Source organism: Parus major, chromosome 1A (assembly GCF_001522545.3).
Source record: "Parus major isolate Abel chromosome 1A, Parus_major1.1, whole genome shotgun sequence".
Classification (NCBI taxonomy): domain Eukaryota; kingdom Metazoa; phylum Chordata; class Aves; order Passeriformes; family Paridae; genus Parus; species Parus major.
Window position 1 is genome coordinate 2,583,343 of NC_031773.1, and position 24,733 is coordinate 2,608,075.

A 24,733-nucleotide genomic window follows, 5' to 3' on the forward strand; every position below is an offset into this window, starting at 1 on the left:
AGTTTTGAGGGTGGTGAAGCACTGGCACAGGTTGCCTAGGGAAGCTGCTATTCCCATAGCTGAAGTGATCAAGGCCAGGTTGGATGGGGCTTGGAGCAACTTGGGATAGTGGAAGGCGTCCCTGCCAATGGCAGAGGAGGTTGGAATGAGATAATTTTTGAAGGTCCCTTCCAGCCCAAACCATGAGTTTTCACCAGTCTATGGAAAACCCAACTTCTCTGCAACTTGGGTTTTCTTTCTTTAAAAAAAGTTCATCTTACAGGGTCAACTTGATGTCTTCCAAACCACAGGAACTCAGCAGAGCTTCCTCATCCAGCAGGGCAGAACTGCAGTGAGCTTTAACTTTCTTAGACTGGGAATTGTACCTCCATCAAAAACTGAATTCATCCATTCTCTTAGCAAGAGCTCAGTGACTTGAGGATACTCCAGCAGTACAAGGATGTAATTTCTGCCTGTAGCTCTCCTGAAGCTTGCCCAGGACGAGGCTCAGACCACTCAAAGAGTTAACTGGACAAAACAGCGGCGAAACAAATCACGGCTTTGGCTCAGCCCTCCTGTTTCCAGCCCTTCACGCCACTGTTTTCTCCACTCTTGACACTCTGCCCAAAGAACTCGTTCTGCAGAGAACAGAGCGAACCAAACTACTCCAGGAATTGCAGTTATCACAGCAAACAGAGCCGTAGCCATGCTGTGAGATTCCAAAGTGACATGACAGGAGGTGCTTTATTCTGACCAAAGCTTCTGTTTACTTGGGTAACAGTGAAGGATCAGATGTAATAAGAGACACAAAATGATCCCGGGAGGCATTGGTTTAAAACCACTGATGTTGACAGATGTTTTAAATATGGGTTTGAGGCACTGGACACTGGTCATTATAAATAACCTCTCAAATGTCTGGGTAGTGGCATTTTGCATATTGAAAAGAGCCTGAAACTTTGATAGGAACTATAACATTTGATATAAAAATCAGTAGAAACTAAGAGTAATTATTAAAGGGAACATCATGTAATTCCTCCGACACACAATACTCACCAAGAGTCGTGAAATCCGAGCCAGACTTAAATAATGCTGAGGCAAGAAGCTGAAACTACAGAAGAGGTAAAGGGACAAAGCAAGAAAAAAAGTGTTATTAACCACACAGGCAAAAATCCCAAAGGAGTCATAGAAGTACAAGTAGCTTTAGAAGTACACAGCTTTAGAGTTTCTGTGTTTTCTCTACACAACCCTTGTAACTCCTGTGTCATACACATGAATAACAGCAGCAGGCACTTCCACACGAGCATTACAACTTGTCATCCTGGCACAAGTTAGATGGTTTTTCCTAGAATTAGAGCAGTGTTGATGCAATGAAAGGTATTTGACTGAGAGCTCTAAAAATCTTTTTTTTCACATATAATTTTTTGCCTCTTTGGCAGAAGGTAGAGTCTCTTCCACACAATAACATTCCCAGAGATTAACATGGTACAGGCTCAGCAGCCAAGGATTAGATGGCACAAAAACAGGGTAATTGCTGGAGTGAGCATGAATCTCTTGAACACCGAGTAAGCTCTGCCCTGACGAGCTGTGGATAACCAACCCTGCCAGTGTTCAAGGCCAGGTTGGACTGAGCAATCTGATCTAATGGGTGGCATCCCTGCCTATGGCCTTAAGGTCCCATCCAACCCAAACCACTCTGGTTCTAATGACAACAACCCTTTGCAGTGCCAGAGATCTCATATCACAAATTTAAGGCAATATCTTCTTAACTAAAAATAAAAATTCTTTGTTTGGGAACATCAAGGCCACGAATAAAAACATTTTTATTAACACATTCATGGTTTTATTCTCCCTTCATGTTTCACTGATAGATGGTGACCACAGTGTCTTCCTCTGCCCCTTGAATGCTGTTTCCAGTTACCCAAGGAACAGCAAAGCTTAGTGCTTTGTCATGCTCCTGCAAAGAAAGAGTTGATTCCTTAAAGCCTTGGAATCTTGTGTCTCCTACCCTTGTGTCTTTTCAGCACCCAGACTGAAGGAAATGAAGGGAGGAAAAAGCCAGAAGAGAAGCAAATATGTTCAGGGAAGGAGTGGAAAGAACAGCCAGGCATTACATATCCATCAGTTTAATTTCAATTTCAAGAAAAAATGGGAACACAGACAATTTGTAGGCATGTAGGAGTGGAGAAGGTGATGAGTAGCAGCCAACGTGAATTTGGCAACAACAAGTTGTCGCACATCAATCTGATTTCTCTTACGAGGCAGAAGGCCCTAGGGATGGGACTTGGCAATAGACCTTGTCCATTCTGACATTCATAGGAATTCTAACACTTTTATATGGTATTTAAGGCACGTTGTCAAGGCATCACTTAGATTAAGCCAACAGGGAAAGGCAAACAGGTCAAATAACTTTACTGTGGGTGGCCATCAATGGTTTGACATCAAAATGGAGCCTCAAATCAGGAATGATTCATCTGTGCCCCAGGGTCAGCATCACCCTGGATTTTCAGTGATAACCTGCTTGGCAGAACAGGGCAGGATCACCAGACCTTACACCACACTCAGACTGACTGCCAGCATGGAACAGACAGCTTTCCAACTGTTTTTCCACTTAATCCAAATTATGATGATGGATTGAGGTGCATTTCACCAAGGCCAAGTGCAAATCAACATAAACAGGAAAAATCAGCAATACGGAACAGGTGCAGAGGCTCTGTGAAAATGCACTTAGGAGCTACAACAGATCAGTATCACTTTATTATTAAACTGACAAATGCATGAAAAGGAGCAGAATCTTCAAATAAAATACTCTTGCTGTTTTAAAGTCTCCTCTACAATAAGGCACCCATTTTGGGATGCCCTGTATCAGTTAGCAACATATGAGGAAAGCACTAGAAAAAAAAATTAAGTGTTCTGAAAAACAAGTTCTATGAAGAAAGCTCAAAGGAGTCAGGGCTGCAGAACAATGGCCAAGCACAAAACTGCCAGAAGTCACAGATGCAAAAGGCTACTACAAGAAGTAGATCTACAACCAAATGCAAGAAGCTACAAAAACACTTCAGTAAGATCAATTTCAATGTGACATCAAGGGAAAAAACAGGCTAAAATAAGGATTGTAGCGTTCTAGGGTAAGTCTGCATCCTTTGAGGAGGGTATGGCAGGAAGGATACAAGATTGACAAACTGGAGATGAGGGGGAAGGGAGTGTAAAGTGCCCTCCTGTGTGTGAGGCCTGGTTACACAAAATCACTGCAATGCCACACGTGGATTCCACCGTGAGCCTCATTTGTGAGGGCAGCTTGGCTTCCCAGCAGCACCGTACTTAAACAGCTGCCCAGCATAAATAGCTCCAAAAGTTCCAATAAAACCCGTGGCTAAATCCGTGCAGCTTCTGAGAGCAAATGCCAGGCTCTGGCCATCCCTCCCTCCCACACAATTGCCTGGTGGGCCTGCTGCCAGCTGCCTGGTGCCACACAAAGCTGGGACAAAGCAGACGCCACGAGCTTCCAGGGGTTCTTGTGCTCCTGCAGCAATGCCCTGCTGGGAGCACAAAGCCACACTGGGGCTCAGGTGCCCGACTAAGAGGCCAGATGAGCAGGGTTCAGCCAGGAACTCGCTGACCTGAGACCAAAACACTGCTGAAAACGGCCTCTGCCAAGTATTCCAGCCTCATCTGCACCACACATGATAGATTTTCATGGCTATGAGCTTCTTTGCAGATCTGCAGGGAAGGAGGATCTTGTTTCCTTCTCTGCTGATGGTACCACACTTGAGTTAACCTTGAGGGCTGTTGTTTGTTTGGTTTGAAATTAAATTTGTGTATCAGCTCACACTTGAAAAGCACTTTCTGATAGAAAAGTCAAGCATGTGAGTTAAGAACATCATTTAAGGACAGTGCTGAGCCTAAGCTGGTTCACTCTGCTTTTGTATTACAATCCCAAACCCTACAATGTTCTCCCAAAGAATCCCTATTTTTTTTTCCCAAAAGCATAGGACAGTTACTGCTCACTCAATACCAGGTCTCCTACTGTTCCCAGCAGATATCCAATGTACTATTTTCTTCACGAAGTTCAAGCTCTGCTCTAAAGAAGGAATTAATTTCTTCATTGACTTTCTTATCATATTAATTGTTATTCTAACAGATGGCACTTCAAACTCTGATTAATTTTGGGTTTATTTGAAACTAACAGTATCTGATCTTTCAAAATATGTAGTGTTATGCAACACAGAAAAAGCAAAGCCCTCAAGCAAATCACACCTCAGATCTCTCCCATCAGGCACCAGAATGAAACACCCAATTAATGACCATCTAGGAAAAACAATTTGCTTAATATCACATAGCAACTCTGTTATGGAGGCAAGAGCAGAATTCAATTATCCAGCAGAAGCATCCAACTGCTTTAATCACACCACCACCCATTTTCTTCTGACAATCCCTCTGGCTCACTGGCTTCATCCATTCCAAATTAAGCCTCAAAAGACAGCAGTTCCCTTTGTTACACAATTAACTTCTCTCTCAGAGATCCAACCAACCTTCTGAACAGGGGCAGGGGTTCCTTGGAGATAAATACCTCTGGTTAACTAATAAAAGGTTATACTATGCTATTTTTATCTATTTGCTGCACACCTCTGCCTTTGCACAAACAAAATGATTAAAGGGGAATGAGTAACTCTTGTTTGGGATACCTGGCAGGTTGTGTGAATCAGACACAATTCCTCCTCTGTAATGTCTGCACGTGAGTTCCCAGATCACAGCATAAACCAGTTCCTCAGCTTTGACCAGTTCTCTGGGGCTGGTGACTCCCAGCACAGGCTTAAAGAGGCAAAAAGAGGCTCAAACCCTTTGAGAACAGAGCTGTTGCTGAAATTGGGAAGGCTGAACGCTGTTTCTGTAAAGGCTCCTTGGCTCCAAAGCCTCTGCTCCAGCAGCACTCGGCCTCTGAGGCTTTACAAAGAATCACAGCAGGACACAAAGAAGAGAAACAGCCTTTTCTTAGCTCCTTCCTAGAATTATTTTTCCCATTTGGGCTTCAATTTTCCCAGAAATACCAGTCTAATGCATATTCAAACAATACTTTCGGGCCTTGCTGGCTTTATCTGTCAAATTTATTAAAGACAAGGTCTTAAGAATGGAAAGTATGAAGCAGCCTTGAACGGGCTCAGTCTACAAGCAAGTCAGGCCTCGGACTGGCCTCCAGGTCCTTGCTCTTTCTCCTACCATGCTCCAAGAAAAACATACTGTGAGTTTTCCTTGTGCTTTGAATCTGTTTTACAACAATCATGGGATTGAGCTTCATCAGTTGCTGAATCTCCATGTACAAAATCAAAATCATCCTGCTTTCCCATACTTGGAAAGCACTGGACATTCTTTGTGTCATCTTGATTTCTACTGCAGCCCACTTAAGAGCAGCAAAGTTCTGGGTATGATTACTGCAATATTCAAGGAGCATCTTTAGCTTTTATACATAAACTACTGATGTTTCTATGCTCTAACAACACCTGTTTTTCTCTAAGTACAAAATTTGGAATTCAATTTGATATTTATTTTGACCATCCTTTTATCTTTAAAAGCCTGCTGTTGTAATCTTCCACCAAATTCACATCTGTGTGACAGAGAAGAACAGCCACACCAACAGAAAATTTTACACCAGCAAATGACGCTTTTATACAACTTTTAATCTGTTAAATCACAGGAAAAATTCCCCATTTTCTAGGGACTTACCCTCCTTTTCCTACAGTGTCAGGGCTATTAACCCACAGCCAGTAAAAAAGATCCACTAATTTGGGAACACTGAACTGACTGAAGAGGTTTAAGTGATGCCAAGCAGAATCACAGTTAAAAGGGACTGGATCTGCATTCGTGGGCAGAGAAATTGCTGGCACACAGCCTGTGGCTACTAAACCAGGCACTCGTGCAATACCTGCTACGTGCAGGCATCTACTGAATTTCAGAGTAATAAAAAATATAGTCCTCAGCATCTCTAAAATTCACAGCAACAGAATGAAAATCTTGGGGTATGGTCCTACTATCAATCATTCATGCTACTTTAAACAAAATCGGTTACTAAAGCCAAAGTAAGTTTCAAGAACAGTCTGTTTGTTTTCCTTGGCATCCAACTGCAAACAGCTGAACAGACTTGCCTAAGTAAGTTTGAAGGAATTACTTCTATTACAAAGCAAGCAAGCCTCACCACAAGGGGAAATTCTGCTTGTAATGGTATATAACACCACCCAGATCTCCATCCATAAAACATGAAGCCATAAAGGCCAGTCTCCAGAACTATTGCACAAAGTTGGGGATAAAACTATTCAGCCAAGGCCTTCCCAAATTTAACAGTTGCCCTGAAAAGAGAGAAAACAGATAGGAATTGATTCCCTAAAGTTCTAAGAAGCCTTACAGCATTCAGTGGCTGCAGCCAATCACATCTATTGCCTTTGCTATTAATCAAGATACAAATCAAATAAAGGCAGGGTATGGAGGTGTTTGGACTGAGAGACACAATCAAACTGGTGCTTGAAATTCGATATGGAATCCAAAATGCCTGCGTCAGTCCTTTGGAAAGCACAGGAGCTATTTGAAGATGCAATGCCAGAGCAAAAAGCCAACTCGATGTGATAACCGGAAGGTAAATTGACGTCAACTGGAAATGCACCCAGTCAGTACCAGCCCAGCAGCTGGCTCTGTGCCACAGCCCTGGCAGATCTGTCCCAGGGTAAAAAAGCTTTGCAAGTTAAAGCTTTATAACCAGCAGAATGAATAATAATTAAAAACAAAACAGAACAACCAAAAACCCAAACAAAAAAGCATCCCAGAAACTGTTAAATGATTTTGGAGATGGCTGAAATGGATGGAAGCTTTAATTGTGCTGAATGGTGCGTGCTGATCCGACGGCCCAGCACGACAGACAGAAGCTATTGGATTTTGTTTGGATCAGACATTAGGCCTGCAGAGAAAAAGCCCACAATATATTCACTCAGCTGGATTGAGCTATGTAAGCTCATTTGCTGGATCATTAATGTTCAGAACACCAGTGTGCTCTCTGAAAAGGGGTAGTTATTTTTTTTTCAAACATTTTATTCTATTTCTACCTGATATGATACAGCTTCTACATTCCCCCAAAATCTCAGAGGAGCCCATGCAGTCATGTAAGTTCTCCATTCCTACAAGGTGGACAAGATGAACACTGAACTGGGAAAAGGAAAAGAGGGATATTAAAGGCTTTCCTGTGCCAGATGTGCCCATCGTGCAGCTTCTGCAGCAGCTCCTTTGGTCTGTGGGCGACAGGAGGAAGCAGGAACTGGGAGAGGAGCTTGCTCATTACACCACAGATGTTTGCTGTTCAGGGTATAATAAAAAGGCCCAGCCAGCCATGAGATGCAAGATCTCCTTAGGAATAACCAGCTGAGGAGAGACAAGCTACCAGCACACAGGTGTGACATGGAGAAAAAAGAAGTTCAGAGAACACAGGACACATCTTACAGGAGTGGGAGGGAGCAGAAGGGGAAAAGAGAGCATCAGAATGGGGGCTTATACTGTATGGGTTAGTACAGGCTCAAACAGGAAGAAGAAACCTTGAATTTTGGGTTCAGTTTTGGGCTCCTCATAACAAGAAAGTCACTGAGGGGGATGGAGTGTGTCCAGGGAGGAGAATTGAGCTGGGGAAGGGAGAGGCTGAGGGAGCTGGAAAGGGTCTCAGCCTGGAGAAAAGGAGGCTCATGGGGGACCTTGTGGCTCTGCACAACTCCCTGACAGGAGGGGACAGCCGGGGTGGGGGTGTCACTGCCAAGTAATAAAACACAGGACAAGAGGAAGTGGCCTCAAGTTAAGACTGGGTATCAGGAAAAAATTCACAAGAAGGGTTGTCCAGCTCTGGCAAAGGCTGCCTGGGGAAGTGCAATCCCCATCCCTGGAGGGATTTAAAAGCCATACAGATGTGGCACCTGGGGACATGGTTTAGTGGTGGCCGTGGCAGTGCTGGGGCAATGGCTGCACTTGACAACCTTAAATGTCTTTTTCAACCTCCAAGATTCTGGAAGTGTTACCACACTGGGAAGATGGCACTTATTGGGAAAAAAAAATAAATCTCTTTTTCTACCTTTTGAAAAGCATGATCATCTGTTGTCTTTCCTATGCAAGAAATGACTAGAAAGGATGTGAAACTACTTGGTATGGAACAATCTGAACAAGAAACCATTTACAGAGAACAGAGAGTCACAGCACTTCAATGTTTTGTTGAATCACATGTTTATAAAGACTGATTAGAATTTATGACAAATGTGATCACTTCCAAGATCCTGATAAAATGAAACTTTTTTCCTAATTCTAACCCTACATTTCCATCCTGTGCACACACAAGAAGCATATTCTCCAAAACCTTTCAGTGTCTGTATAATCTTCTCTTTAGCTAAAGTAGCAAGTTAAAGCCACCAGATTAAGAGATTTAATCCAGGGACTCAGCATGGAACAGAACTGCTCCTGTTCCTATCATGATTTTATAGAAGGAGCTGTCGAATCCCTTCCCAAGTCATTAAGGAAAGAAGACAGCAACCACAGACTTTTCCTTATCTACCCATCAGGAGCTAAATGCTGGCACATCTCAGCTGCCTGCCCCAAATACCATGTGGAAATAAACACCAGAGTCAAATCAACCACCTTATCTGACACTTCTCACTATTTCTTTAATCCATTTTGTAAAGTGACACGCACTGTGGTACTGGAATCAAAACAGGAAATGGGAACAAATTCCTGGAATAAATAAAGAACATGCCAACTGGATAATATTCAAAAGGCAAAGGAAATAAGATTTTAAGGGTAGCAAACAATGAAAAGGTATAAACTACTTCCAGAAATATTGATCATCTTTGGAAAAGCTCTCCCTCCCCAGAGATGCTGAATATTGAGAGGCCTGAGCATAAATAAGTTTCTACTCCCTTTCTACTGCACAACCAACTACAGACTGGTGACATTTCAGAGTTTACATTTCAATTAAAGCTCCCAAAATATACACACTGGAATTAAAACAAAGGCTTAGTGTTCACTCTTAGGAGTACAAAAGTTATTTTATCTGGACCTGCAGTTGTTAAATGACTGTTTCCAAAACAGTGTGACTTAAGTGCAGAGAAATACATGACACAGCAAAGTGCCTGGCACATGCAAAGCTTTTACAAACTGAATAAAGCCCAGGTTTAAGAGGCTCAAAACTTTCAGTGAGTTAGGACAAGGATCATTGATCCTCACCTCCTTTGTCTCCTCAGGGTCTGAGTGATCCACAGTTACATATAAATCATTCTGCAGGTATTTCAGTGCACTAAGAGGGTCAGTCTGAGCTTTCTCTTCAAACCTGCAGAGAAGAGACAGAAAACTTGAGCACAGCCATTTCCTTCAGGACTAAACACTACTGGTACAACAAAGAGCAAAACCCATCTAACAAACCCAGTATTTCCAAAGAAAACCACGTTAATGGCAGCTGAGCCTCATGTTCACTGGAATTTCAAGCCAGACTGAAACATGGAAGAGGGTCTTTTCAGGGTGTAAAGGAGGTAAAAGGGCAAAGTATTACATTAGTATTAAAAATATTTGAAAGTATATGCACAGAAAGCTTTTAATATATAAATATAAAATATTGAGTGCAGCTTGTTTTCCACAAATGAAGTAAGGTGTGAGTAGCACTTCACAGATCAGACACAGGCAAGCCTTGAGCACTTCAGTCCCTAGGATATTAACATCCAACCTTTGGAAAGAGCACAGCTCCATAAAAATCCTCTGCACCACCACCATTAATTCCTCATTTTCTTTTAATGAACAGGAACTGCAACTTCTGTGAATTCCCTCAAGAAGCAAACAGAGCCCTCAGGAAATGATTCTGGGCTCAGCATCCTCAGTGAGCAGAGCTACTTCCCTGCAGCACTGAGTTGGTTGCATAAGCCTAGAAAGGATGAGGTTTAAAATCATCTCTTTCCTCCTCTCACCTATGCAGTGAGTGCAGCATGACACTGCCATCTTCTCATATTGTTATTTTTTCATTTGGGCCATCTAGCTGGCTATTTATACCACATTGGACATGTGTAGCCTGAATTTTGAAACTGCCTAAAGAAGATGTCAGTGATTGAGCAGCACAGGAGCACAGGGACCTTGTCTGCCACCTGATGCATCTGACACTTTGGTCACTACACGTGGTTTCAAACACTGCCATACATTTTCTCAGATGGCAGCACCATGGTCCAGAGAGCTGAAGTGCTTTAAATGATTAGAACCACGGCCACTGTGCTCTTTTCCACCTGCCCAGCTTTGTTGGCTGGTACTAAATAAGTTCATAGGAAAAACAGGACCCCAGCTGATGGTGTGGATCCAAGGCCAGCACCTGTTCTGGTACCTAGAGCTTGGGGGAGTGCAGGAAAAGGGCAGCCAGTGACTCCACAGCAATTCAGCTCCAGCCAGTAACCCATCCCACCATCCCTGCTGCTCACGTTTGGCTCCCTCACACAGACCCAAAAACTGGGAGCACGGTGCATAAACCCCAAAATTCTGCCAGATAACATACAGCAACATCTCCTTCAAGAGCAACTTAAACAAGTAGAAACAAATAATCCAGAGCTGTCACTGGAGGAAATGCACAGCTGCATTTCCACACCACTGCATCTGGGTTTAAAAAGCCTCCCAAGATAACTGGGCATGGCCTTTATTCATTCAGGTAGGTGCTCACATCTACTGTGTGGCTAATCTCAGTGTCTCACCCAGCCACAGTGCTGAGAGTTGAGTACAGCAATTTGCTTGCTGCCTCAGAAATAAAATACCATCAGGAAAACCTGACCTTCCAACTTTTGGCAGAGCCTGATAACAAAGTATTCTCCCCCAGAATGCAGGGAGAGCTATTTACTGCCTTCAAATGATTTGCTGGGTCCTGAAAGGCTCTCTCACTGCTGCAATTTCTTGACTAAGGCAACACCATAGGTTTGATTTTGAAAAGCTGCTGCCCTAAATGGCAAATATAAAGCAGCTCTGAAGCATCCAGAGTGCAGGAAGCACTGCAGAGTAGCTGAATTCTGCCTAAGTGAGCTCTTTCAGGAGTTTCTGAATGAGAAACTCTGATGACCTCACCACGGTTGAGTCTCAGATGTGCAAAGGCATCCAGCCCCCAGACTTCATTAGCATCCTTGCAGGCTGTTACTATCTCCAAGAACAGTGTTTCCAAAACATACTCCATTTCCTTGGGAGGTGACAGCACCAAAACACATGTTGATGAGCAGCAGAGTGAAAAGGGAATCTAAAAATTCCCCATGACTCCCCACACAATAACCAGATTTTTCTACTTTTAGAATAGCATAGGCAAAATAAATCAAGTTAATTTTGTAGTTTAGCCCTGGCCCACTGCTTTTTATGACAATTATTTTTAAAAATAATAAGAAACCTGCAGAAGGTTTAGAAGGGACCTTGAAGATCATCTAGTTCCATATAACCAACAAAATGACATTTCACAAAATGGTTTATGAGATTTGAGTCTCAGCAACTTGAAAAAAAAAGAGACACCTGGAAAAGAAAATTGCAAACCACCTTTGTTTCTATACCTGTGCTTTCTGATGAGGTATTTGCAGTGTCTAAGCAGGTATTCCTTTGAAGGTCGACAGAGCTTCAGAGACCAGAAATCATCTAATCTCATCTTTGGAGAGCAGGATTTACCAGGATTCCCTCCAAATAAGTAGTGAACCTATGGAAATGAGAGGCAGATCAAAAAATTGATTGTTTGTGTGAATCCACTGAACAAAGGCAATTTACTATGTCAGCAGCTTTGCAGAGGTTTATTCTGGTGGGAGAAACTCTGCCTTTTAGACAAGTTGTTCCATCTTTTTGTTATCTTCACTTTGTCCCCTTGGAGATTAAGGGAGTTCTCTTGAACCATTTACATTTTAAGATAATAAGAGTTGTACTGTTAGAACATCCCTCTAGCAGATACCTGAGATATCTATAAATAAACATGCAACATTCATGCAAACTCTTTCTTTAGGAAAAACCCATGAGCGTGATAAATCCTTAAGCACTGACAAGGTGAGTTGGAAGTCCTCAAGATGTCCAAAGTAAAGTGACACCAAGCCCAGTCCAGCATACTCTAGACTTACAGAGAGAGGCAGATTTCCAGAAGAGTGGAAGTATCACAAAAGGGCTGTTTATTTCTTCGCTACATTTTTCTTCCCATCGTGTGGTAATTTCAGACTCTGAACTGTTGATATTAGACATGCTACAAAGGACCTTCAAATACTGAAGTTTAACAAGTCCAACAAGCTACCTTTCCCCACAGCTTTAAAAATAATCAGTCAAAACAATGTATTCTGCATCCCACTGCTGTAGGCTCTCCTTATTTATATCAGAGGAGTTTAGAAAGGTCATTGGAACAGAGGTTTCTAAAAATAAGACTCTTCAAAACAAGCACATCAAACAGCTCCTCAGATAAAGCTGGGCAACTGAGATGATTTATTCAGAGTAACTCAGAAAATACTACTCTGTCTCATGGTGCCTTACACTTAGCAGTAAAGGCAGAACAGTATTTATTTATTTACTGTATCATTACAGTGAAGACAACAAGCAATGCAATTTCTCCATACAGAATCTGCATCTACTCCTCCTTAAAATCCCTCTTATTGTCAAGTTTTGGGCTAGTTGGGTTTCCCAAACTTGATTAACACCTCACAGAATGCAAGATTGAAATATGTTTTTCTTTAACTCAGACTGTTTCATACTAGGGAAAATTACAGAAAAATCCATGAAAGGATCAGTAAATGTGTCACAGTAATTTAAATTCATGAGTTAATGAATTTATGAACCTGATCTGTGAGTTTGTGCTTTATTGGTTAATATGCACAAAGCCCTAAGTTCACTGAGCTGTCATATACACTAAAGCAAATTTTAAGTCTATTTAAGTATGAATGTGTCCATTGGAGGCTGACAGTGCTAAAGAATGACAGTTACTTCTGACATGCAGGGCAAAGTCAGGCACCCCTGGTTCTGAAGATTCTTAACTGTGATTAGTTCATTCAAACAGGTATTTTCCTAGAAATTTTGATAACCATCTTTTCTCATTTAGCCACCAACAGGTGACATTAAATCCCTGATGATATAAAAATAATTTAGCACCTTATTTCAAAATATGGGAAGTTAAGTGAGAGTTACCATATTAATCCAAACATTCAAAAAGTATATTTATTGTACTATCTTTAAGGAAAGAGCTACATCTTAAGAGCAAGAAGATTTTAAAAAAAATCACTTCATACCTTGTGCAACTCATCATACACCAGCTGATGGGCAAACCTTGGACAGGGCTCCTCTTCCTGAAGGCTTTTACCTGGATTCTCTTTTGCTGCTTGGTCATTCTTATAGACACAAGACCTGAAATTCAAAGTAATAAGGAATTATTAGCTGTACCTACAGGAAGCACAAAAAGTTGCTGAAAGGCTGGAAGGTGCAAATGACGTAAAACACCAAAGATTTTCTTACTTCTCTCTATGTTGTCCTCTATTATCCCATCCCATTCTTAGCTCTATAAAGAACCCAGCCAGCACTCAGAGGTCACCTTGGCTGAAAACAGTCCTCAAGCACGAGCCAAAGAAGAAAAAATTCTAGAAAATTATTTGTCACGAGCTTTGGAGATCTCTTCAGATGTTACATTATTTGTCTACAGAACCATCAGCATGAGGTGTTTTTTTATTATGGAAAAAAACATCTTGGACCCAGCTGAGCTTTAGACCACAGATTATAGGAGAGGTGGCATTTCAGTCAGTGATTTCCAAGCAGACTTAAGTTATAACTTAGAATTCATTTTTAAAAAACAACACTCACACCTTTTGAAGTGATTGACCCCACTTTAGAAGAAGCCTTGAACACAAAATCTCTGCCAGCTCTGGAAAGGAACAGTGGCAATGGGCTACTAAGAACAACTCGGTGAACAAAGCAGGGGATATTTTCTCAGAATATCAGATCTGGCATGGAGACTTCTCCCATCACCATTCATAGGTTTCCTAAGTTTCTAAGAACTAGAGCCATGTACAATGCTATTAACAACTTACACTGGACTGAATGCTGAATGCTGGCCTTGAACCCTTCCTACAGGAAAAGCCTTTTGTAACTGCTCACTTCCCCTCATCCCCTCCACCTGGCTCCAATAAAGATGTTCACATGATCTGTCTCTCTCATTTGCATTATTGCCACGGTACCTCTAAAGACAATGGGAAAAAGAGATACCTTAAGGGAACTCAGCTGTCTTCCACAACTTTCAACAATTCCAATTTTAACAGAGGTTGCAGAGTTACCTTAGGGAGACAGGACTGCTTTCTAAATAAAGTCAGTGTGGAAGTCAGGACTTACCAGCTGTTCCTCACAATGTCATAAATCCAGAAGGAATTCCTTACGTTCTCTTCCCGCTTCTCCTTGTCTTTACTGAGCCCTGACAAGACATGGATTTCATTCAGTTCAGGATCAATGGTGGCCCTTTGAGTGAAACCTGTCATTGGAACTGAGAAAAGAAAATAAAAGTTACATGCTGGAAACAACAGAGGATGATGCAGGAAGGATCCAAACATCAGGCAAATGAGCTTCCTGCCCCCTGCAATTCAGCAGATCATCATCCAGAGGCCAACTTCTTCCCTGTTAAAGCCAAGCCCAATGAAAATTCTTCTCTTGCTATCTCTGACTCTTGGAAGAAAAAACAAACCATTCTGAGAGCTGTTGTTTCCTAGGAAAAGATATGGATAGAGCCATTTGGGAGACTACCAGCTCAGAAATGAGGATTAAGCTCCCTAAAAGAGCTAAATGACCAGATGACCCTAAAAATATGAATGGAGTGATTTTGCTATTATCTCATCTGTAAAAGGAAGCATTGATTCCAGAAAGCTTAATTGCAAAAGCTGAGAAACTCCAAAAAATTCAAGATGACCTCACAATGCTATAGCTCACAATCTTGCAGGACAAAGATGTCAAAGAAGCTTTTTGTATTTTCTGAATACTTGTGGCATAATTACCAAGCTATTCTTCTGTCCCACCTTCGGATTTAGAAATATGGTGAAATCCTGCAGATTCCAATAGTTTTCATCATAATTCCCCGAAAAAAAGGTCAGCAAATTTGTTTGGCAGTCCTTTTTGTTTGTTGTGTAATTCCCTGTTTCCTGTTTCCCTAGGCAACCATCCTTCCAAAATGTATTTGTGAAGGGCACGTGATCTTTGTTTACAGATCCTGTTTGTATCCTTTCTCTTTCTGGGTCAGTTTACAAAGGCTGGTAAAGGTTCCTGGCCTTTGGTCAAGATTTTGGCACGAAAAATTCTCAGAACTCTTGTATTTTGCAAATTCTTCCTTCCAATTAACTGAATTGCACCCACGGCCTAGAAAACGAGCCCTACGTTAATAAAACATTTAATATTGCTGTTGTGGAATACACAAAATGGTATTTTGGAAATTCATTCTGTAACTGGTTTAATTCTCACACTTCACTCTATTCATTTGTTAGGCCAGGAAAGCAATAAAGGAATTTAAAAATTCTGAGTAGAATTTGGTCTTCCACAATTTCAGCTCCTACCGAAGAAATCAGGAATACCACAAAAACTAAGCATTTCTTAAAAAAAAAATTCAATGCTTAATTCTCATGTAAATTTAAACAGAAACTGGAATATACGTGGATAACTCATTATCAGACTCCCTTTGACAAAATCCTTCCTTATGATTTCACAGAAGGAAGAGGCTTTGGAGCCTTCATCAGCATAAACCTGTCTAGTTTGACCTCCAATTTTGCCATGAAGTTTTAAAGGAAAATTATTTCAGTTTATAAGCAAATGGATGGTAGAAAAGAGAGAAAAATCAGGGACCAACACTGACACAACAATGACTACACACTTTGTTTTAGTTGCAAACCACAAAGAACTTAGTTTTTAAATAAGGCAAATGAAGACTGCGAAAGTTGCCTCATAAGGAAATTGAGAACAGAAAGATGACTATAGATGAAAAATTGCTAATTTTTGGAAAGTATCGTGCAATGTGTTTGTTTGCATAGTCAGGGACTAAGCTGCTGACCCAAAAGGATTAAATTCAAGGCCTGTTTGAGACATTTCTGGCAGGAGAGCCATCTAAATTTGATCAGCAATGCTAATGCACATGGAAAATGTCTTTGCAACCCTATCTGCTGCTTTGAACATTTGAGACCACGCCGGGAATATTACAAAAAAAGAAACCCTGTGCAAATCTTCAGAGCACTAATACCTCATTGAAATGAAAATTATTATAATCATGAGGAACATAGCTGCTCTATTACCATTGATACTCAAAGCATCTGAAACTTGTCTGTGGAAGTCCCATCCCTCCTCCTGAAATGTTGTTAAATAAATTAATTTTGTATCTCGTTTATGCTCGATTTCCCGAAGCTGAAATTATTATTTAAATAATGAAGGAGGGAAAAGCTGCCAAAGTTCAGTGCTGGTGGTTTTTTCCTCTTGATATTAAGAATAGAATTCATCTGCAGCAACTGCAATCAAACCCAGATTCAAGTCAAGTAATTTCAGGCTTCCCTCAATTGCAAATCAATCTCTTCTTGAGACTGTTTGAAATGCAGAATGCCTAGAAAAGTATCAGAAATATAAATCCCCAGATTTACTAAGGGCCGAAGACAAGGAGTAACTTACATAAACTCTGTGACCTATCTAAGCAACTGTGTAGAAACTGCATTTAAGTAGTGCCTTAGGCAAGAAAGAGTTGACATCTGGTCTTCTGCAGAGGAGGACAAAATGAGGAAGTTGGATGCAGTGTCATTAAAAAAAAACCCATAACACAAATTTGATAAACAAGTCCATGAAAATAAACAGACAGTAAGACAAGATACTACACAGTGAGCAGGAGAGGCTGTGATGTTTTAAACCCAACAGAAACATCAAAAAGATGTCTTCTAAGGAAGTCTGATCCTTGACAGAGCAAAAAGGCTCCATAAAAACCTCAGCACTTAAATACTTCCACTAGGGGGTAAGAGAGGTTCATCATCTGCAAGTGCAGCAGACTGGCAGGAAATGCTGGACAGAATTCAAATGAGAATGGTCAGAGTATTAGAGAGGGACACAGGCTGGAATCATCGCAAAAATACTTGTGACATTTAGGTAACAAAATAATGTTGGGAAGGAAATCTAATTCTGCATTGGCAACAAAATTGAACCTGTAAAAATGGGTCTATAACAGTGACAATAATTGATTGCTAAGGACATGTCTATTTAAATTTTAGGACTTGGGAGAAAAATGTCAAATAACAAGGGGTGAGAACCAGAGCACTTCCAGATCTGTTATTTGCAATGTACTAGATCCAAGGGGTGAAAGAAGTGGGAAGAAAGGCTCCATACAAATTCCCTCACTTGTGCTTCTTCAACAGAGATGCAAGATCAGCTTTGGAGCAAACACCCACCAATTCCACACCTTTCAGGGCACCTGTTGGGTCAGCTGTGGGCAAACAGCTCCAAGGACAAAGCAGTGACTGAGGACTTAGCCCTGGGTGTTTTGAACACTGGTCTGTGGCTACGTGGTATTAACTTGGCTCCTATGACAATACATCACTTATTGAAGAGGAAAAGCTGTTCAGAGAAATCACTGAACACAACTCAATCCCTAAAAGTCTAGAAGACTGTTTTCTTCCTATCTAGTCTAGAATGTTTTCTTCCCCCTTAATCTCATTGACCAGCCCAGGGTAGAAAGGCAGTAATTACCTGAAAATAAGAGGTCTGAATCCTTGCTCAGGAACTTAGTATTTCCATTCATTTACACAGCAAAAATTAAAAGCTTATGGCCTCAGTATTTAAAAACAATATTCAGCCACACAGCCTGGAGTTTGCAGCCAGTTCCATAAACAAGCAATAATTCCTGAGCAAGCTCTGAGGAGATGCTGTGGAGCTCTGTACAGTGTAATTTCCATTTAAATACAACACATGGGAAAAGGTTTTCTCCAAAGAGACATGGAACAGGTAGTTCCCACTACCACAGTCCCTGCTTACAGGAGTTTATGGGATCACAGTGATCATTTCAGGCAGCTGAATATTTTTTGGCTTGTGCGTGCAAACAGCTACAGTTGTTTCAACCACAGCCCTGGCTGCTGCCAGTATTGAAGCAAGAAAACAGCTTGTGCAGAGACAGAGCTTGCAAAGCAGAAAATGGAAATTCATGGAATTCTAGGGTGGTTTGGGTTGGAAGGCACCTTAAAGATCATCCAGTCCCACCCCCTGACACAGACAGGGACACCTTCCACCACCCCAGATTGCTCCAAGCCTCGTCCAACCTGGCCTTGAACATTTCCAGGGATCCAGGGGTAGCCACAGCTTCTCTGGGTAATGTGAAGTCAACTTTATGGTTACACAGATGTGGTTCTCATGGTACTGGACAGCATTTTGGGAATTAAATCTCATCTCTTGCATCTGAGGGGATACTACAGCAAATTTTTCGACGCTTTGAAACACAACAATGGCAAAACAATTCTATAAATTTATAGTCTACAGACCATGCCTGAAGAATTCATGAATGATAAATAAGGGAAGCAAGTTCACTGACAGGGTTTTAGTGCCACCTGAGTTATGAAACCCTCAGAACACGTGACTGCCAGTCTCACTGCAAGCAATTCACAAGTATCCTCCCTCCTTCTGATACCTTGTGATTACAAAATTGGGAGAGAACTGCATCACATGGATACTGCTGCTCACCAGAACCTGGCACCTCCCAGTGGATTAAGATTTAAAAAGTGGTAAGTCTGCAAATTATTCCATGCTACTCCTTGTAGCTCCTATAAAGCGGAAGCAGCACCTCCCCCAGACTGTAATGGAGCAAGTCGTGGTGAGTGATAGCACCAGGCCAGCTGTTGACACAGCAAGATAATGATTATCCTCTTGGATTTTTCCTGATGAGACTGCATCTGGCAGTCTGCCAAGGAGCAGCTAAGGAGACCATCTGAACAGTTTGGTTGTCATGTTGACAAAGCAACAATCCAACACCCAACACTCAGGTCTCTCTGAGATTTTGGAAAAAAAATGACCAGTCAGTAAATGTGAATGGAATTCTGAGCTATGGCAGCTCTGCAAGGCATCCCTAGGATCTGGTGACTACCTGTCCCCCTCCTCACCTCCACAGGTAGGGGAAAGGATTTGGGGATTAGTTCTAAGAAGCAGATCACAAGATAAAAAGCACAGAAGGTCCCTCACAAAACAAAATGCTTCCACAGCAAGGGAGTGTGCTGGCCACTGAGCAAGACCTTACCTGAACACAGGCACAACATGCCAGGTGTCACTAAGAGGGGATGAAAATGGCATCTTGAGGCTGCCTGTCTGAGCTGGATGCCAGCCATGCTGAGCCAGCTGTACTATCTATTTTGATTCATTTTTTTCTGACTTTGCCTTGTTTCCTGGGCTGGGCTGTGTTGCCTCTGTCCGTGGTACTTATCCATGAAATTCCCCATCCATCAGGTGCACAGTTCTGTGTGTGAAATGGGCACCTGCTCAACAAGAGACCTGGGAGCTTCACTGGGAGCTTCAAAAACCATCTGTAGGCTGCCCTTAAGAACCACCTGACCACTACAACAAACCACAAGAACTTTTAGGGCTTTCTCACATTTGACTTTGGAAGTTACTCAGTGCCAAGGGATCTAAGATGCTCTGCACATCCTCTTGCACAAGGAATTCTCCCTCTGAGCAGCTCTGAACACCACCTGAGTCAGGGCCAGAGGGGATTATCACAGGAACCTTGACCACAAGTGTTGCCACGAGCTCCCTCAGAGCTGGAATGACTGCCCATGATTAGTCATGGATTGTGCACTAAGGGACTCAGGAAAGCTCCCAGTCCAGCCTTGGGGACACCTGGGACTGGTGGCATCTCCAGACCACCTGTATGCTTCAAATAGCCACTATTTTTGTCTGTTTGGGGGTGGGGTTTGTTGCTTGAGTGTTGTTTATGTGCTTCTTTAAAGCAATTAAAATATAAAACTGCTCTAGAAGTGTGTCCATCAACATAAACATTCCTGCCTCTCCTCCAAATACAAACTCTGTTCAATAGAACTAAAATTCCTCTAATTTGCACCTCTGTTGTCCTCCTGCACATTCAACACATCACCACAGTTGCATGTCTAAATTTGCTAAAATTATGTCTTTTACTTCAAGTTAAGAAAATTTAAGTGATACTTATCACCCATCATTCCCAAACACATCAGCCATCCAAGGAGTCGGTCACAGGATCAACATCAGAGGCAAAAACAAAAGCAAAGAAACGGTGAACAGCACAAATATCTCAGAAGATGAGAGCAGCAAAACCAACATATCATTACCATGGTTTTAAAGCAGTGCAACAACTCTGTGTTACTGATAATCCTTATTATCCACTTCACTACTTTTTAAAAAAATCTCCCTACTCCACAAGATATTTAAACAAATGCACAATTAAGTTCTTTTAGAAAGGGTAAAAATCAAAATAGCTCAACTAAGAATAGAACTGAATGCCACATGCGAGCCAGGAACAAAATGTAATCATGGGACTTTATAGGAACATTTAGGTCAGGCATCCTCAACTTGACTCATCACACTGAGCAGCTTAAAACTTCAAGAGACCAGGCAGGCAATCACTTTGTTCAGACAGATCAAAATGGTGTATCACTACCTAACAAGAGCACAATAAAGACTTGCTTTTTTGGGGTGAAAATAGTGCTGTCAACATTTGCTGTCTGAATGTAATAAGCATTTTGTTCTCCTCCTGTTAAAATGCAAATTATCCCAGCATTTTCTTTTAAAAGCAATGGAAACGTTCAAATCTGTTTGTTTACTTTCCACACACAGGAGAACAGTAAACCAAAAAAATCTACTTGTGAATTATTTCCAGTGAGTCATTTTCTTATTAAAAAAAAATAAAAATTTCTTCTATTCATCACTTCAGGGCCCATGGGAATGGGGAGAAGGGCTAAAAATTTACTTAATTTCTCATTTACTTCACTGAATGTTGCAGTTCATGTATGAAAAGCAGAGCTCAGTGTCCTGACAAACTCAGTACCTTTAAATCTAAAGCAGACAAAGGTGTCAGCTTAAAGCCACATGTTTTCAAGCTTCTGGCTATGAAGACATGATCTTTGAAAAGATCAAAATGGCAGAATGTTACTAATTTCCTGGAGGAAAAAAAAAAATCAATTCTTTAAAAGCTCTAAGGACAACAAAGGGAGCGTGGGTGTGTGCAGAGCAGCATCAGGCAATGCACACCTGAATAAAGGAGACTGTCAACAGTATGAGCTGGTTCTTTCTTGGAAGCACTTGAGTAAATAAATGACTCCAGAGAATTAGAGCTTGGGTACTTTTCTCTCTTATTGGCATAACTAAATTAATGAGCAAACAATAACTCATCACCACCAATAATTCACTTCAAAAGTTTAGCAAAATTACTTGCTAAAAGCTAAGCCTGATCAAGAGGAGGAGGGCAGCCTAAATTCAAGATTAATTACCTTCCTGATGTTTTTAGTAACTGGAAGGAGAGATCAGGACTGAATATACAAAACCTGAGAAATTCTTGTAACTTCTGTCCCATAGTGGTACACAATGCAACTCAAATTTCAAATTCTGACTTGTTGGATGAAGAGCAGGGTATTTTAACAGGAAATTGATGTGCTTATACATGCAGAAATGCTTTTCAGGAAGAAAGGAACATTTTTCTCTGTCATTTGAGGAGAAAAGGCATGAAATCAGTTCTTTATGGTTGTGTCACAGGCCTTCTGGGTGTTTTTAAAGACTTCTGTCATATAGAACTACACACAGGATATGTAGCTCTAGTGCTCTGAATTACACAGAACTGAAGCCCTCTCCCTCCTCTTCCATTTTTTTTGCTCCTTTCTGGTATTTATTACAAACATAACAGGTCAACAGCTTGGTCTCATCTTTCTGTTCAAATAACTTATGTTCCTCTACTCCAATTCTCTACCTCTGAACACCCTTCCTGTCTTTCTGCAGATTATCTCATGGTAATTTTCACTTGGTGAAAATCAGAAAAATAAGAATTTACTTTCTCCTTTCCAGGTTTGAAGGCTTTTTTTCAGCTTTTTTTTCCATCTTTGGTAGTTTCCAGAAGAAGTATTCTTAGCTCTTATTTTGCTGTTCGTTTTTTTTTCTTTTGAGGTGCTGTGTGGTTTCATGCATCAATTATTTGTATTGTGCTCAAGATGGAGAGTGTCAGATGACAGAAAGGACAGAAGAGCTGGTATAAGATTAATCTGTTTAGTGTGGAGTTTACCTGGGTATGGAGGGTTAGTTAAAGATGCCAACCTGATCCCACAGGTTGAACCAGGCCTTTCACCTACACATTTCCCCTTTCACAGTATTTCATGGTGTATTTCTCATTTGTACCAAAGAAATGAAAAATTATGAAATTATTATGTAGTTATCCTCTTACCCATCCCTGAATCTTTCTTTGTGCCATCTGAGATAATGTCCACGTGGTCACTGTCCACATCATAACTGAAGAAGTCGTTCAAATAAGTCTTTGATCTCTGGCCACCAAATACATATAAGCAGCGATTTTTCTGGAATGAGGGAGAGAAAAAGTCTTTACAAGTTCAAGACAGTATGTTGATCAACTGTGATCATTAACAGAAATATTTATCAAAGAATCTTAAGTAGTTTGGGTTGGAAGGGACATTAAAGCCCATCCAGTTCCTATCCCCTTCCACTGTCCCAGGTTGCTCTGAGTCCCATCCAACCTGGCCTGGAACACTTCCAGGGGCAGCCATTAATGAATCAAAGAGGAACAGAGATGTCTCTACTAAGTTTAACATAATTGTGCACAGGTAACTGATGCAGCCCTGCCTCGTCCAGCTTTAACTTCAGAACATTAAAGCAGCAGCTCATCCTTCAAGTTTATTATTAAAGAATTAACAGGCCCCATCTCCAAAATCCATCATAAAATCACAGTTAAAAACACAACAGGAACAAAAGACAGATTATAGGAGAAATACAGGTACCAGCATACTAATAAATTCAGTAAAGGCAAATGGCAAGGAGCAAGCCAAGAATAACAGGTTTATTGCTTCTTTCAAGTCTGCCAAGTGGAAAGTCCGTAAGAGGCAGATTATTTTTCTTTCAAATGGTTGAGAAAACAGAGAAGGACTTAAACTTCCATGACCTGTGCTTACAGAAACCCGTATTCTTCCATTTATCACGGACACCTACTTGAAAGATCCTCAAGACCTCATGCAGAATTTTGTGTGGCAATATGTTTTTCCACTAGATTTTAAAGAACCATTCAAAACAAAATTGAAAGTTCAGAAAGCCCAGTATTCACTGTAAAAATTCTGATCTTTCACTTGAAAGGGTAGGAGAAATAAAATCAGCAATTTCTTCAAATTGGTGGGTTTTGAGTTTATGGTATCAGTAAATATTTAAATATCACAACATTAATTTTAATTCTCTTTAGCTCTCTTAAATACACATGTGGTTGATGAACACAACTGGAAAGGCAATGGAAGGTGGTTTCTAACACCCAACATAAAGTAAAATGCTATATACACCTCACCCCCACCTTTCTGCTTTTCCATGAGGCTCTGGATGGAGTGCTCATAATCCCAGCTGTTTACAGCTGTTTGCAGCTGCTCAGGACAACAAAGAGCAGCTGGATGCTCCAGCACCAAAGGCTCTGAGGCCTGTGCAACTCAATACATACCCATTAAATCCCATTCCAGTAACAACACAGAGTATCTACCACACCAGAAGCTTCTAAATTGCTCTACTAACTTAAAAATAATTTTTTTTTAGGTCAAAATGAACCAGTCTTTGGGTCTATTTACTATTATTCCATTAAGACCAACTCTTAAATTCACCTTGATTTTTACTTGAAATTTTATTCATCTGGAAAAGCTCCATGAAATGAAAGCTCCAAAACTTGAATTAGCACCTCCTGCATTTACCAAAGCAGCATCAAAATGTCAGCAAACATTGAATTAACTGAGACAACACATCACTAAGGAGATTAAAGAGCACAAAATTTGCAAGAAAAAACAAAACCAGATGTTCTCATTAAAGTCAGCCATCATAAATCAAAGTAGGGTGTGGATACTTACAGAATGGAACAACATGCAGTGTCCTATCCGGGACTGGATATCCTCGGGTCCGGCGTTGCAGGAATCCTCCCTCAGAAGTTTCCACGTCTGGCACTGGCAGTCAAAAGCAAACAAGCCACTGAACTGGGGCTCACTGGCTCTGCTGTCGTCCACACTGCCATTGCAGGTCAGAATTCGGCCTCCAAATGTGTAAATCATGTGTTTTTCAGAATCCATGCACATCTGCAAGAAGCAGGGAAGCAGTTTTAAGCCAGCAAGATAAGCAAGATAAGACCTGAACACTCTGAGATCTAACATTAAACACCCCTCTCCTACAAGCAAGACAGCCTCCACTAAGCTGAGACAGTGCTCTGCCCAGCTCCTGAGCCTCCAACAAACAGAAAAAGACACACATCTTCATGGTTGTCAGGTCTTAATCTCATAAAAGAAATTTAAAACACAAGTTTAATTTCTATATGCCATTTAATATGCAAAAGAATAGAATAAATGTACCCTTCATCACCTAAAAAACCCACTGGGAAAAGTAATTGAGGGTTTTTCACGAGGATTCACAGGCTTCTTCTCCATAGATTCCACAGAAAAAAATCCATGGGGATCTTTTCAAGCTACATCCTCACAGCCAGAGTTAATAGAGTATCACCTCTGGCAATGGCTGTGCAAGGGAGAAATTCAAAATCACTGCTAAT

The 24,733-nt window shown here is 41.1% G+C and overlaps 1 protein-coding gene across 4 annotated transcripts in view; it reads right to left on the reverse strand.

The window, feature by feature from the left end:
* Positions 1 to 24,733, reverse strand: part of MKLN1 (muskelin 1) — a 101,879-nt gene that overhangs the window by 9,909 nt on the left and 67,237 nt on the right. For 3 of the 4 annotated variants that reach the window (XM_033514287.1, XM_015627342.3, XM_019006620.2), the window contains 7 exons: positions 24,048 to 24,269; positions 22,385 to 22,514; positions 14,329 to 14,476; positions 13,239 to 13,353; positions 11,541 to 11,680; positions 9,214 to 9,316; positions 1,033 to 1,087 (listed from right to left, as the gene is read on the reverse strand). In XM_033514287.1, the coding sequence (XP_033370178.1) occupies positions 1,033 to 1,087; positions 9,214 to 9,316; positions 11,541 to 11,680; positions 13,239 to 13,353; positions 14,329 to 14,476; positions 22,385 to 22,514; positions 24,048 to 24,269 (913 nt within the window). The remainder of the gene's footprint in view (positions 1 to 1,032; positions 1,088 to 9,213; positions 9,317 to 11,540; positions 11,681 to 13,238; positions 13,354 to 14,328; positions 14,477 to 22,384; positions 22,515 to 24,047; positions 24,270 to 24,733) is intronic. The other variant, XM_019006619.2, reaches the window with a different exon arrangement.